The sequence below is a fragment of the Microplitis demolitor genome, chromosome 3 (assembly GCF_026212275.2).
Source record: "Microplitis demolitor isolate Queensland-Clemson2020A chromosome 3, iyMicDemo2.1a, whole genome shotgun sequence".
In the NCBI taxonomy this organism is placed as follows: Eukaryota; Metazoa; Arthropoda; class Insecta; order Hymenoptera; family Braconidae; genus Microplitis; species Microplitis demolitor.
In genome coordinates this window covers 6,368,626-6,386,066 of record NC_068547.1, presented here as the reverse complement: position 1 = coordinate 6,386,066, position 17,441 = coordinate 6,368,626, and the positions used below count along the sequence as shown (strand labels likewise).

Sequence of the window (17,441 nt, the reverse complement as noted above, 5' to 3'; positions counted from 1 at the left end):
TATATATATATATATATAATATAATATAAATTAAAACGGTATGTAATAAAATTAAAATTAATTTAGCCATAACAATTTTGTGTTACGTAAGTTGTCGATTAAAGTCGCGGTGCAAATGGATCGGTATGAATGGATTGTTTATAATTTAATGAGGATTTGAAGGGATGAATTGACTTATTTATAAATTGTTTTTTATTTTTTATTATTTTTTTTCTGTTTATTTTTTAAAACATGTATTTTTTCCAAATGCGTCAATTTAAAATGTGCATGTAAGTGGAGAAAGTATTTATTGCTCAAAAATATTTTGAAAATAAAATGAAAAGTGATTTAAGATCTAGATGTGGAAAGGGAGTTCAAGAAAGTGATTAAAACCGAGCGAGATTATTTAAATAGACAATGGGGATAATAAGGGAGAGCGTGATATATTTTATTTGGACATGTAATAACTGGAGATAAAAATACTACGAGTTTGCTATAGATTAAATTATCAGAAACTCGTATCGGGGAAAGACCGATTTAATATTGTACGAAAGTTGATAATGACTAATAAAATAAAAAAACAAAATGTATTGATTAATTACTCATTACTTATTAATTGATAACAAAGAGTAATCGATAAATTTGGTAAATAATAATAATAATAATAATATTAATAATAATAATAATGTCCTCGCGTTGTGCCACGTACAATCTTTGGATCAGATGTGCGGTGTGTCCCTCCCCTTGCGCACGCCGACTTTTAATGGTACTAATAAACCCAAAGTGCCTCTGGTAGATTTTTGGGCATAAGCTTGTATTGAGTAATTGAACAAGAAAAAAAAAAAGATGAAAAATGAAAAAAAAAAAAAAAAAACAAACAAATAATAATGGAGATTAACATTTAATAATAAATGACTATGATTATGATTATAATTGCGATTGCAATTGCTGATTACTGATGACGAATTAACGAACTGATGAAATTAATAAAGATTGAAAATAATAACAACGTGTGCACATGCGTATACATATCATGATAATTATTGTACTGTCGCGTGTATGTATACCGTGTGCATGTGCATATAGTATAGGGATTATTATAGATAGATAGATAGATAGTTGATAAATAGCCTAGTCTTATGTGTCTGTGTGTCTGTCTGTACCCCGAAGTGTCTTTCCCCGGCCGTCGATTCCTCAGCCTTCTTTCTTGTTATTATTATTACTATTATTATTGATATTATTGTTATTATTATTATTTACTTTAATTGCTAAAGTGTCTCGTGCAAAGACTTAATTTAATTATTTTTATTAATGTAACATTGAAGCATATTCTAAATGTTTATTGAATTTATTATTTTTATTGTAAAATATTTAAGTATTTTTTATTATTAATGTTACATTAGTAGAAATAATTTTTTATTTTTATTATCTGAATTTAGAAGACATTTAAAAATTTTTTGATTTTTTTTTTTAACAAATCAATGAAAAAAAAAAAAATTGCATGTGTAGAAAATTAAAAAAGCTATAGGTGCAATTTTTTGAAATATATATTTTTTTTGAATTTATCGTTTTTAAAAAAAATCTAAAAATTACGTCGGCTAATTTTAGTATAAAATTTTTAAAAATTAAATGTGAAGGTAAAAAAAAAATCGCGGCTTCTGACGGCCCCTGAGTTCACGACAATTGTCATGTAACGACGAGCTTTTTTTCCATATCCTCCCCAATTCCAATTAAAAAATATAAAAAAATAAAAATAAAAACCTGGCTATCCCAATTGTCGCGTTGATTATAATTACCTGTGCTCACGCCACGCGTGCTACGTCCTAAAATTTTCCCACTAAAGCACTTACTAATTGGCACCTTATGCTAAAACTTTATAAAATAAATTTTATTATATCGATGGTTCCTTATTGATAATGATAATAATTACTAAAAAAAAAAAAAAAAAAACAATATAAAAAAAACTATATACGGCCCCGAATTAATAATAAATAATAAGTGTAATACTTGTGTAATCAGAAAATAAAGTGCGCAGCTTTCTGCCCAGCAGTCTACCGTCGTGTGCGCTAACAAACTTATTTAAATAAAACATTTAATAAATGAATAAACAAATAAATAAACCGTGTGCTGATTATTATAAGCACCTAGAGTAATAAAATAATGATTTTATAATTTAATTACAAATATTGAATTTAAAATTGTAAGTTTGTCGAGGATCACTTGCTGCTCCGTCCGCGGCCGATCAGGAGAGACGGAGAGATTTATAAATTATTATTTCAATAACGAGCACGATTTTACGGGGTATGAAAAATAAATAAAAAAGGATTGAAAACTATAATAATAATAATACTTATAATAATAATAATATTAATAATAAATAATAAAAAAAGAAAATAAGTAAATAAAAATAAAAATGAAAATGAAATAAAATTGATAAGGGTACGCTTGAATAAATGAATGAATGCATATGAACTGTGTAAGACTGAGAGAGACAGCGATGGGGGTTTAACTACCTGTCGATTGGGTGATTCCCCTCGCCGCTCATTTTTACGTCATTATTAATTACGAGTATAAATATAAATATATATAAATAAAATAAAAATTAATAAATATATATAAATAATGCATACAATACAATTTTTACCTTTACGTTTTACAATAGTCATTTATTTTACTTTATTTTATTTACAATTATTTATAATTAAACAGTTTTATTAATGGATCAATAAACAAAATCATCACAGGATCCAACATTTTATTTTCTACTTGTTTTTAATTTTAATATATATATATATAAATAATACCGTTTTTTTAAGTTATCCAATTTTATAATTATTATTATTATTATTACTTCAATAATTATTATTATTTTTGTATAAATGTGTGATTAATAAGTATGAATAGTGTAATAATTTTGTATGTTTATTGAACCAAAAATAAATATTATTGATAAAGATGAATGAGGATACAAAATATTTATTTATTTATAAATAAAATATAATTAGTCGTTTTGTATAAAATTTAGAGGGACTTGTGCACTTAAGTCCGGATCAATATCTCTGTCTAGTACGTTTGCATTATTTTTTTTATTATCATTACTAGTATTTTTATTAATTCTAGTTCTACCGACTTGTAGACTCCGTGGACCAATGGAGCTTAAAATTACTGGGAGCAAGAAGAGGCCGTGCCAGACGCCGAATGAAATAACGAGGAAAAATATCTTGAAAAATGTTCGGAAAACGTATGCTTCAGAAAACGCTAGAAGCGATTGAGCGAGTAATGTTGAACCGGCGCCATAAAGTACCGCCGCACCGATATGTCTTACGGCAATTAATGCCCTTACAGTACGATTATTTTCATCGCCTCCGGCGTCATTAGGTGATTTACTGTTTAAAAATGCGTGGGCTACGTGCGCTGCATAATCAACACTTAAACCCACGGCTAATTCAAGTCCTGCAATTTATAATTACAATTATAAATTTAATTAGTTTTTAATTTTAATTAGTTTTTTAAAATTTCATTTAAGATAAGTTTTTTAGTTTTTAAAAATCCGCGACTGAACCCGAGGATAAAATAATCAGATATAAATTTGGATATTAATTATCAGAATTCTAGAATAAAATGATTGAAGTATTTTTTTTTTTATGAATTGTATAGTACGTCGAAAGGAATGAAACGACGATTTCAGACGAGGGTGAAGTTGACTGTTCAAGTAGAAGGCGAGGGTTGAAATAAATCAAGTCAAAAACTAAATTAGCGTACCGAAACTCATTAATTTTTTATTTATAGAAAAAAACTAATCAGTTTCCGCCGCTAAATCTGATTGATCTGAAATAGGGGTGTGTGTATAGTTTGAACTTACAAATTATTCGTAAATTTTCTAATACAGTCGAATCGCGTCATAAGTCCGGCTTGTATCTTTTTCTTTTAAACAGACTCGCGTTAATATGAGAGAGACACTAAGCGGACTTATAACGCGACTCGACTGTAATTCAAATTTTTGTCAGAGATAAATAGAGCTCAGACACAAATCTACGAAAAAATTATTTTTGCTTACTTTGAAAACTAAACTATTAAATAAAAATTGAATGTTTGAAAACTGATCAGAATTTTATCGATTAGAATTGAGTCATTTGAAATGACACAAATAATTCAAGAATTTACAAATAATTCGAAAAAATACAAACAATTTTAAAATTGACCAATAATTCTAAAATTTACGAATAATTCAAAAATTTTCCTATTGTTCTAATTATCTAATTATTTGAATTGAATTTCGAATATCACTATTCGATTCCTAAGTAGCACAAAGGTAAGTGTGTTACCTGGGGCCTTTGCCTTTGAGACATCTATAAGATATCAATTTTTAGACTACTTTTTGACATATCAATAAGGCATCAATTTGTTGACAAAACGATCAGAAATTTATGCCACTGAAAAAATACCGACTTAAAAGACTTAACACAAGTGACGACAAAAAGTAAATTACAAAACTGATAAGATAAGTCATCTAAATGACTTTTTAATTGAAAAAAGACAGGAAAAACAATAAAACTCGGCTCTGTTTCCGGAACCAACATTTGCATGTCGTATTTATACTAAAAAAAGTGACTTTGAGACAAAAAAAAATTTGTCTTATCTTTTTAAAAGACATCTTAAAGTTAACTCTGTGCTACTTGGGTTCGATTCAAGAATACGATTGAAATTGGCTTTTTTCAACTGGAAACTAAACATTGAAACTCGTAATTCCAATGAAGGTGGTATGCAAAAAAATGTAATTCAACTTTTCCTTAATCAGACAATCTTCAGTTATGAAGTAAAAAAAAAATCAATTAAGAAAATTAAAACAGTGTGTAATTATATAAATATATACTCCATATAAATATATTATTATATTTATTCTAATGTGACTCTGTTATTTTATCCTCGGTTAGAATGTTATAGTGCCATTAAAATTAGTATCAAAGCTAATGATTAATAATTTATTTGCACATGCTAATGACTAATGTCGACTAATTTACTTTTAGATAATTAGTAATAATATTTACCTATACAGGAAACAATGTCAACAGATAATCCCCAGTAATACATGAATCCACAAATGTCAACAAGAGTTAAACTGACGCACAAAAGTATCCAAATACACGTCTGCGGTTCAGCTATCAACACTGCAGTAGTACCCATCACACAAATAAGTGCAAGTATTATATTACGCGTAACTTCACGAGCAATTACTTTGTCTGTTACCCAGGCAGCAAATATTTTACTCCATATGGTAGCGTAGCTGCTAAAATTTGTTTCGTTAACCACTAATTTAACAGCATCCATTGCGGGTATCCATTCATCTGGTCCGCTGAACTTTTTAAATGATAAACTTATACTAGAGAGCATTATTTTTGGTGTATTTTTTCCACATATCAGTGTTCCATTGAACCGAAAATTTTTTTGGTAGCGGCCTCCACTCCGGCTGAATAAAAATTTTGAGAGATAAAAATTAAAATCATCTACTGTTACTGTGTTATTATTTGTGACATCTGAAATATTTAAATTTTTAATTAATTTATTAATAAATTATTTATGTATTCAATTAATTAAGGGCATTATTAGACAGTGCTCCTCACTTTTTAAAAATATGCAATTGCTTTCAACTGTCATAACTAGGGGCAAGATTTTTGCTTTAATTTTTAAATGAATGATTCAAATGTTTGATACTACGGCGAAAATATTGATTTTATCAGAAAAGTTTTTAAACAAAAATTGTAGGAAATTTAATTTTCTAAAAAAAATTTCTCTTACAATTATTTTAAATGACCAATATTTTCACTGTAATTCCAAAATTAAGATTCATAATGAATGATTCAAATTGTTGTCCAATACAAAAATCTTAATTTTGAAACTACGGCTTTCTTATTAGTCCTATGAAAAAATTATAAGGGACATTTTTTTTATAAAATTCAATTTTGAACAACTTTTATTTGAAAAATTTTTCTATAAGACCAATATTTTTGCCGTAAAATCAAAAATTTCATACCATTAATTATTAATTATTTTTTTAAATTCAAACAAAATCCTGGCTCTAGTCATAACTGTATTAAAATTTTATTAATTAATTAAAAAAAATTAAATCTTTAATTGAAAAATGGGCAACGTAGTCGTAATGTCACCTAAATATAGAATTTTAAAAAAATTACTTGCAGTTATTGTCAATTAGAATTTAAACGAAATTCGTTGAATAAATTTTAGCCTACAAGATTTAAAAATTCGAATTATAAAATTGACATGAAAATTTTATTCAAATTTATTTAACAAATTTCTTTTAACTCCTAATTAATAACAACTGTAAGTAATTTTTTAAAAAATTTATTTCTCAGCGAAATCGTCCTTTTTTCAATTAACGCTTTAATTTTTTTCTAATTGATAAAATTTTGATACGCTTATGACAGGAATCATTGAAATTAAAAAAAAAAATGGGAGAACTGTCTGAAAATTGCCTTAATTACCTTTTTCATAGTGAAGTGTTACAAAATCAGCAAAGTCATGGGGCCAAGATTCAACACTATCAACAATAGTTGTCATGTTAATTAATTTCTCGGTAACTGTTATTAATTTTGGAAATTCATTAAGATAATCAATATCCGCGATGTAGATAGCCGCGGGATTACCGCGGTTAGGAAATTGTTTGTCATTAATATTGAAATAATTACTGAGATAAGATTCTTTTGGTAAAAACCAGTTGGGATCGAACCATTGTTCGAGATTGTAAGCACCAATGCCACCAATGACAGTCACTGATGCGGTTATTAATATAATAAATATTTTTCCTGATAATGTTAATACTATTTTGGAGTAGAGCCAGTTAAATATACGCCATGATAGTGTTTTACTTGGATCAACTTGTGATGTTTGATTATTTTTATGTACTATACATGGTATTACTCCGTTACGTTTACTCTCAATTCGTCTTACGTCCAGCGTAAATACTGCTACGAAAAATGTTACTTGCAATAAAAAAGTAACAAGAACTCCTACTGCGGCGTAAATACAAAATGATTCTAGTGATGGAAGAATCTAAAAAAATATTATTTATTCATTTTTTAATAATAATAATCAATAATTGATAATTGTTCAGTATCATATAAATTTTGGGAAATAAATAGGGAGGAAAAAATAGGTAATGAATTAAGAATAGTAGCCAAGGAAATTTAACAAAACATGTTTCCACATACAACAGCATGTATAGAAAACTGGTACCTAGACGCGAGTGAGCTGGATATTTAAACAATACAACGAAAAATAAGAATGAAGAAATCTGGGTCAGATTGAGATGTGGAAATGTAGGTAGGGCTACAAAAGAGCATTAAGGAGTGGGGCTATAGAATTTGTGGGGGAGAGAAGAGACATTGGCTCATGTGGTTTGCTAAAGTAAAGCTTTGGGGTTGCAAGATGATGATATAAAGGAGTATATTGTGGAGTGAAGCAGGGACAGGCAAGATTGCAATCTGGATGAAATAGTAGTAAGTATACTAAAAGGATGAATAAGCGAGGAAGTTTGTGAGTATATGAGTGGAAAATAAAATTAAGGAGAACGGAGATAAGAGATAAGAGAATATGGAAGTATGATAGGGTCATGAAAGCGTGAGAAGGATGTGGACTTTTATTTTTTAATATATCAAATGTTGTAAGTAAATTGCAAATATTCAGTAAGAGTAAAAAATCGGGAGTGATTTCAAAGTGATCTGGATTTTATTTAAATCCGCATTAAACTCCCCTTCGGAGTGAATTTTATTCCAAGAGGTTTAAATACTCACTAAATCACTCCGGATTTAATCCACGTTCAATTCGCAAATTTTTTACAATGCAACAATTATCAATAATTAATAATTATTAATTTTTGACAATAATTAATTTAAACAATATAAAATAATTAACCGTAGATGCACCAATAATAAATGCAACAACATCTGTCAAAGATGTTATTGAAATAGCAGCACCAGCATGACTTAACATGATACCAATGCGTTCTTCAACAGATTTAACACGATTGGACTCGTGCGATAAGACTTCTTCCCAAGATGCCATCATTACAAATATATCATCTACACCAAGACCCATTAACATAAAAGGTAACGAAGAGTGCACTGGTCCATAAGGCACACCAAACAGAGAGCATAGTCCGACAGCTACAACAAAAGCACCTCCAACGCATAACAAGCCAGCGCTCGTTAAACAAAACTAGATATTTAAATTATTTGATAGTAATTAATTTTTATTTTTGCAAACTAAAAATTTTTTTGTACTCAATATAAAAACTTACGCGCCATTCTAACCAATTGAAGCGGGATAGAATAATCTGGACGTACAGAGTCATTAAAACTATTCCTATTATTACTTTTTTTATATCTTGGAACATGGTCGAGGCACTTATGTCACCAAAACTACGGCCGGCTTCATACCATATCTCCAATGATTGATTCGTAATGAGATTATTTTTTTTTAAATACTCAGAGCTCAAGTGAAGTTGATTTAGAAAGGCACTTTCCCAATTTAATACATCAAGCGTTGCCTAAAAATGTTAATTATCAATTAATTAATTCGTCATTAGGGGGGAAAGGGATCTGAGATACAAAAAAAAGAGCATATTTTTGTGATTTTTTTTTCAGAGTACTTTTGTTATTAAAATTTAAAAAATTTGTGACATTATTAAGCATCATTCCAAGAATATTCTGCTAAATTTTCATGAAAAAATATTGAAAAATAAGCCAGTGGTAGTGGGTAGAGACGAGTCACCTCAAAATAAAGTTTCCATGCCATAGCAAAAATCCGAGTTTTTGATTGCACCTTTACCAAAAATTCGAAAATGAATATTTTGTTTATTCCTTCGTTCAGATCTAAGATAAACTTATGTACTAAAGAAATCTTTTTAGTTTTTTGATTTCAGTTGAGGCAGTCATGAGTTATCCTGCCTATGGCAAGAAGACTTTTTTTTTAAGGTGACTCGTCTCTCCCCACTACCACTGGCTTATTATTCAATATTTTTTCATGAAAATTTAGCAGAATATTCTTGGAATGATGCTTAATAATATCACAAATTTTAAGAATTTTAATAATGAAGGTACTCTGAAAAAAAAATCACAAAAATCCTCTTTTTTTTGTATCCCAGATCCCTTTCACCCTTAATTTATTATATTAAAATTAAAATGATACTTTATAACATTTTATGGTTAATGTCAATTAGTTATTAACTCAGTTTTATATTAATTATTGATAAATTTAAGTAGGAAACGTGATTAAGTTTTATAAAATATTAAAAACTTACCGTACCCAGTCAGAAGTTCCAACATCATTGCCAGCGTCATTCATATTTATTTTTTTAAAATCAACGTGCAGCATCCAGTGAGTCTTGAGAGCTTTAGCGCTGACAATTTTACCCGTGTCATCGGTGACAGTGCCACCTAATAATTCAGTAAAATTCATCGGATGACCCAAAGTCGGGCTCATTTCAGCAGAATTTATTTTATTAATAATATCAGCTTTGGTTTGATTAACTATTAAATCAGAATTATACTCCCATAAATCGAGTATGCTCAGAATAAGGCAACCCGTCGGTAAATTATTTAAAATATCGCAGTATACTTTTGTCGGCGCATGAACTGATGGATCGAAATTTATTTTATCTGAACGTGCTGCTGGTTCTTCTTCAAAAAAATCGTCATCTTCTATATCACGTTTTTCACGATTTGTGTATCCAGATATTATAGGAATTCTAAAAATTAATAAAATAATTATCAATTATTTTTTTTACTTATTTTATTATAAAAATAAAATTTTAATTAACCATGTCCTGAAATTGAAAGAATTTTAAGAAAAAAATGAACTAATAAATTAATTTTCATTTTTAATTTAAATAAAAATGTATATAGAAGAAATATTTTTTATAATTTAAAGTTCTTTATATTTATTAATTAACACTGAAAATAATTTACTTATTTTTATTCTTATGAATAAATATAATTGTAATGTAAAAATAAAATGTATTATAATTTTTTTCAGTAAAAAAATTTATTAAAGCTCATAGATTATTTAAATAAATAAAATTAAATTAAAAGCTTACTTAAAACAAACATCAGTCCAATAAAGCTTTGGTTGACTATCAGTCTCCATAGACATAATACGTTTTATTATTTCATTCATTTCAAATAAAACATGAGGTTGCAAAACATCATCAGCAGTCATAATCACAGTCTCAACGCGTTGTCCTTCATCAAAACGCTCCATCAACCATTCAGTGTCTTTAACAAAGTCGGAATCCGGTGGTACCCATAATTTCAATGGATTTTTTTCTTGACGAAAACGGTACAAACCTCCTAGACACAATAAAACTACTATTGAACATCCTAATATCCATATTAATGGGTGTCTTGCTATTTGTATTCCTAAACTGTAAGACAATTGATTAAATAATTGAATAATTAAATAATTAAATCATATATATACATATAATTACCTGTAGAAAAAGTGTTCAACAGTTGTAGCAATATTTTGAGGAATACGTTTCAATAAACGACCAATAGATTTACGTTTGACAGCTGATTCTTCTGTAGCTTCCATTGCTTGTGGATATTATGTTAAAGTAATTTACATACACATTTGATTAAAGCATTTATTTCTTAATGACAGTCTTTTATTATTGACAACTTTAAATTATGAGTCAGCCTTCACTTAATTGCTACTGATGCTTTTACATGACGTTCTATATTGAAATAAATATCAGCAGATAAATTTTTATGTCTTGTTTTTTAAAACTTTAAGTAAAAAAAAAAAAAAAAAAGGAAATTATTTAAATATTTTATCTTAAATTAATCCTGTGACATTTAAATTTAGAGAGAAATTTAAATTTAAAAAATTGAACAGAGACTGACTTACTGTGAAATAATTTATTTTTATAATTAATATAAATCATAACTTGATATGAATAATGAATAGACAATTATCACAAGAGAACCTTTGGACCAAGATTTCACATCTTGATTATTTCAGAGATTCAATGACGCCCATGTTTATATTTAATGTATGTTATGATTATTAGATAATAATCATATCGTTTATTTTTACATGTTTGATATTTAGCCTATAGATGAAACTTAATAATTGATAATTACAATAACAATGAGGTTTAGAAACTCAGGTAATTAAACAATTTGACATGGTTACTTTTTAATTATCAAATTCAAATGGCCAGTAATAACATAACCACATTTTTTCATTGTTGATTAATGAACTTTTAAAACTATAGGATATACATAAAGATAGTTAAAAATATCAAATCTATATATTGCTTTGTGAATAATGAGTAATAAGTATATTTGTGGTATTATAAATATATATGAGCTTGATTAGACAGTTAAATTTAGAATTTAAAGTGAGGGTGACATTTATCGCTGTTTAGTCGAATTTAAATTTTACCGCCTAAAGACACCTGCGCGCGCAATGTTAATTTAAAATATTTTTGACAGGTGACTCATGGTCTGTTCGGGTTCTCCGCTAGGCACACTGGGGCGCTTGCAAAATACCCGGGAATATTTAAATTCATAATTAAATTTAATTAGTAAAAAAAAAGTGAATTACCGGCTAAAAAAAAAAAGTATTAATTATCAGTGTATTGATTAAAGTGAAATTTAAGTGAAACAAATCTTAGTATTTCAAATCGATCATTAATTAATTCGACTCGAATTTCTAATCTACTGTCGTAAGTATAGAAGTTCCACATGTCGAACTTTTTTGGAATCTTTTCGGAACAAATTCTTTTACACGGGATTCAAACTTAATGCTAATGTAGTCTTGACCAAATATGAAACTATCTGGTTTTGAACATCTCAATAGTTATCAACTTTTTTTTTCTTACTTTTTGCACATGTAATTCAACTTTAAAATATACTCAAGTATGTATACTTATTTAATTAATCAATTAATTTTATTTCAGACATTAAGCAGAAACTCTGATAGATTTCTGGTGATAAATCATCTAAGTGATGTGTATAGCACCATTTAGACAAGTATGTACTCTGTTAAGCATCGAAAGTTCATTTATTTTTTTTATTCATTAATTTATTTATATACCAGGATATACAATATTCACATACAAATATAATATTTATAAATACAAGATACTCAAGTATGTACAGTATTTATATTTAAAAGCGACAAGATCTGTTAGACACTCGAATTCTAAAAGTTGGATCGAAACAAACAATCTTTATTATTTAATAATTTTTATATTCATAACGGAGTTCTAAAAACATTACGTTAAGTTTAACACATGTGTGAATAATTATAAAATTAACATACATCAATTATTAATTCATTAATAAATCATCACGTACGTTAATATACATAAATGAATTTTAAAAAAGTAAACAAATATATCTGATCAAGCGATTGATAATAATTATAAATAGTGTTATTATTCTAAATTTAGTAAGTTAATTTTATTTTATAAACTATTGGTAATTAATAATTATTTATACAATGACTAAAGAGTAAAAAAAATAAAATATCAAATTAATTAATCATAGTATTCTTTTAAAATGTCTAATTTGTTTATAAATTTAAAAATCCTAATAATTCATAATTTTTATTTACTCCAATCAAATAGATTCAGATGTTAAGCAGCTTGCTCTTGGCCCAAATAATTTAACAGATTAATTCTGATTATCTTATAAAAACAATTGATTGTTTAAAAAAATTGTAGTCACGGTTTAACTTTCATCTTAAACTTTTTCCATATTTTACAGTTCAAACATGAGATCAAATATTTTTTATTTTACTTTGTAAAAATTATTTTTATTTTTTAATTTGTTTCTTTATAGGGTAACAGTGTAAAATATTTACGAGTGCCATTTAATGACCAGGTACCTAAATACCTTTGAAAATGGAAAAATTGGTAAATTTAATTCATGAAAAATATGGAGATGATTTTAAAATTTTCCATCAATTGCATGCACCAATTTTGTCATTTTTAGGGTATTCAAGTCCCCGGTCTTTAAATAGAACTCGGTCAATATTTGGTACTGTCCCCCTACTAAACATGGAATTTTATATAATTACATACAAATTTATTTTTTTAAGTTTTTGTATTACAATCTATGGAACTTTCGATTTACGGACAATTGCAATGTCGACAAACATCAATGACGGTCTAGTTTGTAAAAGTGATGCATGTAAAGAAATAGGTAATAATTTGATTGTATATAAAAAATTAAATAATAAATATATAATAAATATTTTAATAATTTATTAGCTGGTGAAATTATTCGTGGAATGAATCAATCAATGGACCCATGCAATGATTTTTTTAATTATGCTTGTGGTAATTGGCATAATGGATTATCTCATCAAAGTCACTTTCATATATTAACTAATGAAACTAGTTTCCGGTTAAAAGGTACATTAAATATTTGAATTAGTTTTAAGCAGATGAATATTTAATATTTATATTATTATTAATAGAAATATTTGAGTCTCCATGGTCACCTGAGGATACCTCTGCATTAACTAAAGCTAAAAAAATTTATAGAACTTGTATGAATGAAGGTAATTTAATTAATTAATTTACTGACATATTTATTTTTACTAATAATTATATATTAGTTTGATTTGGTAATAATATTTTTTTTTAAAATAAAATAGATTTTATTGAAAAAAGGGGAATAACGGATCTTGTAGAGTTAATAGATAATATAAGTGGTTGGCCAATGGCGATGAGTACATACGAATGGGTACATAAAAAAAAATCATGGCAAGAAATAGACAAAAGTTTTCGACAGATATTAGGAAATTCTCCTTTGTTTAATTTAAAAGTTTTGGCAGATATTGAGAACTCGACGAATAATATTATAACGGTATGTTTATTATTTATTTAAATGGTATAAATATTAATACAATTTTAACAGTTTGGGTAAATGCGTAGAAGTACAATTTTACTTATTTTTGTTAATACAAATTAAAAAATTAAGATTTGTTTTTATTTTTAATTTTTTTTTTTTGACGAATTGATTTATTAGTTTCAAAATTATCATTATTTTTTTTAATCAGAACAAATTATTCTTAGTTATAAATTTCACAAAAAAAATATTTCAAGTCTTGATGAAATCAAGAGAATTTTTTAAAAAATTTTAAACAGTCGCTGAGCATTTTTAAAAATAAAAAATTAAAGAATTGATATCCGACTATTTTTAAAAATTTAAATTTCATCTTGTTTTATTTATAAATCAAATAAAAAATAATACACTTAATTTGAATAACTTTATCCCAATTAGGGCGAATAGAACCATTTCGTTAATTAATAAATTATTTATGTATTTTTTGAATATTATTTTTTGAGGCGAACATTACCCCGACTGGCTAAAGTTAAAACTAGCTTTAGATATTTAAAGATATTCATTTTTTTATTTATTTATTAACCCGAGATGAGGTAGAATTAAAATAAAAATTCTATTGTATTTTACGGTAACTTACTTAATTTGGATCCGTCAGGGACTTGATTACATTTACAGTAAAGTGAATCAATTATTTTAGATTGCACCGCCAATAGAGGGTATTGCTGAATATATATCTCCATTAGTATCAGCATCATTAACATTAAGTCAAATTTTAAATTTACCTAGTGTTATGAAATATCATAGTATTATTGAAGACTCTTGCAGACTTATTGCCAGACACAGAGGTTCTTATGTACTAGAAAAAAATATTAAAAAAGATGCTCAAGATATTGTGTCTTTTGAATGGAGTTTAAAAATAGTAAGACAATTGATACTCAATTAATAATTCATAATTATATACTCAATATTTACTACTAAAAAAATTTTCATTATTAGATTTCTACTCCTTCCAATAATTTTAAGCTTGACGTTGATTCTATGTTTGAAAAAATGACTATTGAGGATTTTCAAAGATTTTACAACTCTAGAGTGTCCAAAAGTTCTGCAACAAGCGTAATAATTTTTTTTTCGTCTCATTAAGAAGTAATTATTTAGTTATTGATTAGTTGATTTATTTATTACAGATTAAATGGATAAATGTGATAAGAGATCTCTTCGCTGAAGTACAGGGAGTTAATATCGAAGAATCTGAAGTTATTGCAGTAGTAGATAAAAATTATTTTATAGCATTAAGTTATCTTATTAATCGAACCCCCATTAGAACTATTGGTAATTAATAAATTAATTGAACGTTAAATTTATTTTTAATCAGTATTGAAAAATTAAATTTTTTTATTATAGTAAATACAATGCATTGGTGGTTAATAAGGAATCTCGGTACTTATACAAATAAACGAATGAGTAATTTAATTGATGATGTTTTACCAGGAGGTTTATCAGTTGGTCAAAGTAAAAATAGTCAAGATACTCCTAGATGGTACACATGTACGATGCAAAATGAAATGACACACGCGTATTCTTATGCTTATGTTAAAAAATATTTTCCTAAACGCGCACAACAAATTGTAAGTTTACAGGGTTGAGGGAGGCAAAACGGAGTACCCTGAAAATTTAGTAAAAACTTTGTTTTAATAGTTTTTAATCATTCCAAAATCATTTTTGTAAGTATAGTTGAGCAGTATTTTGAGTTTCTTTTTCATTTTTCGAAATATTTTGTTTTTTAGGGGGACCCCATTTTCTCGCAAAAAATGATTTTTTTTTTAATGGCAGCTGAAAATTTTTTCTAATTGAATATTATAAAAAAAAAATTAAGGTATTTGAGTCCCCGAAAGCTTAGTATTTCCTCAAGTACTCCGTTTTGCCCCCATCCCCCTTTTTTAATTACTTGATGTTGATTTAAATGGTGCATTAATTTTATTGAATTTTTTTTTCTAATAAAAAGGCTACCAAATTAGTCCATAAAATAATAAATGGAATGAGAAGACAAATTGAAAACAGTAAATGGCTTGATAACTATTCAAAAGAAGGAGCTTTAAAAAAAGTACAAAGTATGAAAGAATTTATTGGATTTCCTCGTTGGTACGATGATCCAAATGCTGTTGATAATTATTATAAAGATATTAAGCCAAGTATATTTTATTTTAAAAATATATTGATGATGTTCAGACTCAGTAAAACGGAAGAGTTGAAATTATTACGAGAGCGTGTTACTAACAATAAGTACGTAGCAATGTATTTATTTATTTTTTATTAAAAAATTTTATTAATAAAAATATTTAACAGATGGGTTGGAAGTCCGGTTGACGTTAATGCTTTCTATTTATATACAACGAATTCAATAAGTATAATTAATGAATATATACAGTCAAATTTAAATAAATGGATTATATAATTCATTATTAAAAATTTTTTTTAGCGATACCTGCAGGAATTTTGCAAGTTCCATTTTTCGAGGATGACCAGCCTGAGTAAATTTAAAATTTTATTATAAAACTTAACATAAATAAACAAAATTATTAATTTATTAATTAATTATATAACAGCGCTCTTAATTATGGTGGCCTTGGCACAATAATTGGTCATGAAATTTCACACGGTTTTGACGATGTAGGCAGTCAATTTAATAATGAGGGTAATGCACATAATTGGTGGTCGAATTCAACTAAAGCTGAATATGAAAGACGCGCTCAATGTTTTGTTGATGAATTCGATAAGTATAGTTTTGTCCAGGGTAATAATGTTCATAAAGTAAATAAAATATATGTTCATTCTAAATTATATAACCGATGATTGATTAATTTACATAATTTACAAATATTATTTAAGGTCAATGCGCAACAAACATTGACAGAAAATATTGCCGATTCAACGGGTGTCAGAGCTGTTTTTGAGGCATTTAAACGTCATGCTGACAAGTCCTTGACATCAAATATGAAATTACCTGGTCTTGAACATCTCAATAGTTATCAACTTTTTTTCTTATCGTATGCACACGTGAGTATTTTATAAAATATATTCAATTATTTATGTATTTCATATATTTATCTATTTTATCCCAGATGTTTTGCACAAATTCTGATGTATATCCGGTGATAAATCAATTAAGTGGTGATGCGCATAGCCCAGCAGCTTTTAGAATTGCAGGCACTCTGTCAAATATTGAAGGATTCGCTGAGACATTTAAATGTCCAAAAGGAACCAGAATGAATCCTATTGAAAAATGCAGTATCTGGTAATTTAATTATTTATGCATCGTCTGTTACTGCCATTAATTATTTTTCATGTACATATTCTTATCGTTTTTTATTTAGTTATTAATTTAAACTCAATATTATTCTGTTACAAAGGTACAGACTGCTTGTAAATATTTCATTGTAAATAAAAAAAGCTGTTAATTGTCTCTGAAAATAATCTTACATTATTTATATAATCCATATAAGGTAAAAGCCCCTATACCCGTTCACTTTTCATTAGAGTGAGATTTAATCATTCAATATAAATTAATAAATAAAATTAAAAACTATA

General features: G+C 27.0%; 2 protein-coding genes and 1 long non-coding RNA gene across 4 annotated transcripts; 2 read left to right on the top strand and 1 right to left on the bottom strand.

The window, feature by feature from the left end:
* Positions 1-50: 50 nt before the first annotated feature.
* LOC103568571 (NPC intracellular cholesterol transporter 1) lies at positions 51-11,236 on the bottom strand. 2 transcript variants are annotated; one of them, XM_053737456.1, is made up of 9 exons: positions 10,903-11,236; positions 10,484-10,781; positions 10,091-10,417; positions 9,301-9,742; positions 8,294-8,542; positions 7,909-8,211; positions 6,480-7,047; positions 5,028-5,513; positions 51-3,432 (listed from the first exon to the last, which is right to left on the bottom strand). In XM_053737456.1, the coding sequence occupies exons 2-9, from the start codon at positions 10,585-10,587 to the stop codon at positions 2,981-2,983; spliced, it is 2,931 nt and encodes a 976-aa protein (XP_053593431.1). In that variant the 5' UTR covers positions 10,588-10,781; positions 10,903-11,236; the 3' UTR covers positions 51-2,980. The 2 variants fall into 2 exon arrangements, with proteins under 2 accessions (XP_053593431.1, XP_014296071.1); XM_014440585.2 differs by having other exon boundaries at positions 10,484-10,729.
* Positions 11,237-12,283: 1,047 nt separating this feature from the next.
* Positions 12,284-16,170, top strand: LOC103579836 (neprilysin). Its single transcript, XM_053737816.1, has 10 exons — positions 12,284-12,355; positions 13,105-13,208; positions 13,277-13,420; positions 13,486-13,569; positions 13,666-13,877; positions 14,554-14,775; positions 14,853-14,969; positions 15,041-15,185; positions 15,258-15,481; positions 15,859-16,170. Exons 2-10 carry the CDS (start codon positions 13,151-13,153, stop codon positions 16,168-16,170), a joined length of 1,518 nt encoding a protein of 505 aa, XP_053593791.1. The 5' UTR covers positions 12,284-12,355; positions 13,105-13,150.
* Positions 16,171-16,369: 199 nt separating this feature from the next.
* Positions 16,370-17,272, top strand: LOC128667461 (uncharacterized). Its single transcript, XR_008403414.1, has 3 exons — positions 16,370-16,664; positions 16,743-16,910; positions 16,976-17,272. It is a non-coding gene; the product is annotated as an uncharacterized LOC128667461 (long non-coding RNA).
* The last annotated feature ends 169 nt before the right edge of the window (positions 17,273-17,441 follow it).

What these genes read in the sequence shown, in the direction of transcription:
- LOC103568571 (XM_053737456.1), bottom strand. Translation starts at nt 10,587, where the DNA reads ATGGAAGCTACAGAAGAATCAGCTGTCAAACGTAAATCTATTGGTCGT. An exon ending in TTATTATTGGTGCATCTACG is followed by an intron (nt 7,048 to 7,908) that starts GTTAATTATTTT and finishes ATATTTTTTTAG; the next exon opens with ATTCTTCCATCACTAGAATC. An exon ending in AACACTTCACTATGAAAAAG is followed by an intron (nt 5,514 to 6,479) that starts GTAATTAAGGCA and finishes TAAATATTTCAG; the next exon opens with ATGTCACAAATAATAACACA.
- LOC103579836 (XM_053737816.1), top strand. Translation starts at nt 13,151, where the DNA reads ATGTCGACAAACATCAATGACGGTCTAGTTTGTAAAAGTGATGCATGT. An exon ending in TTGAATGGAGTTTAAAAATA is followed by an intron (nt 14,776 to 14,852) that starts GTAAGACAATTG and finishes TTTCATTATTAG; the next exon opens with ATTTCTACTCCTTCCAATAA. An exon ending in AACCCCCATTAGAACTATTG is followed by an intron (nt 15,186 to 15,257) that starts GTAATTAATAAA and finishes TTTTTATTATAG; the next exon opens with TAAATACAATGCATTGGTGG.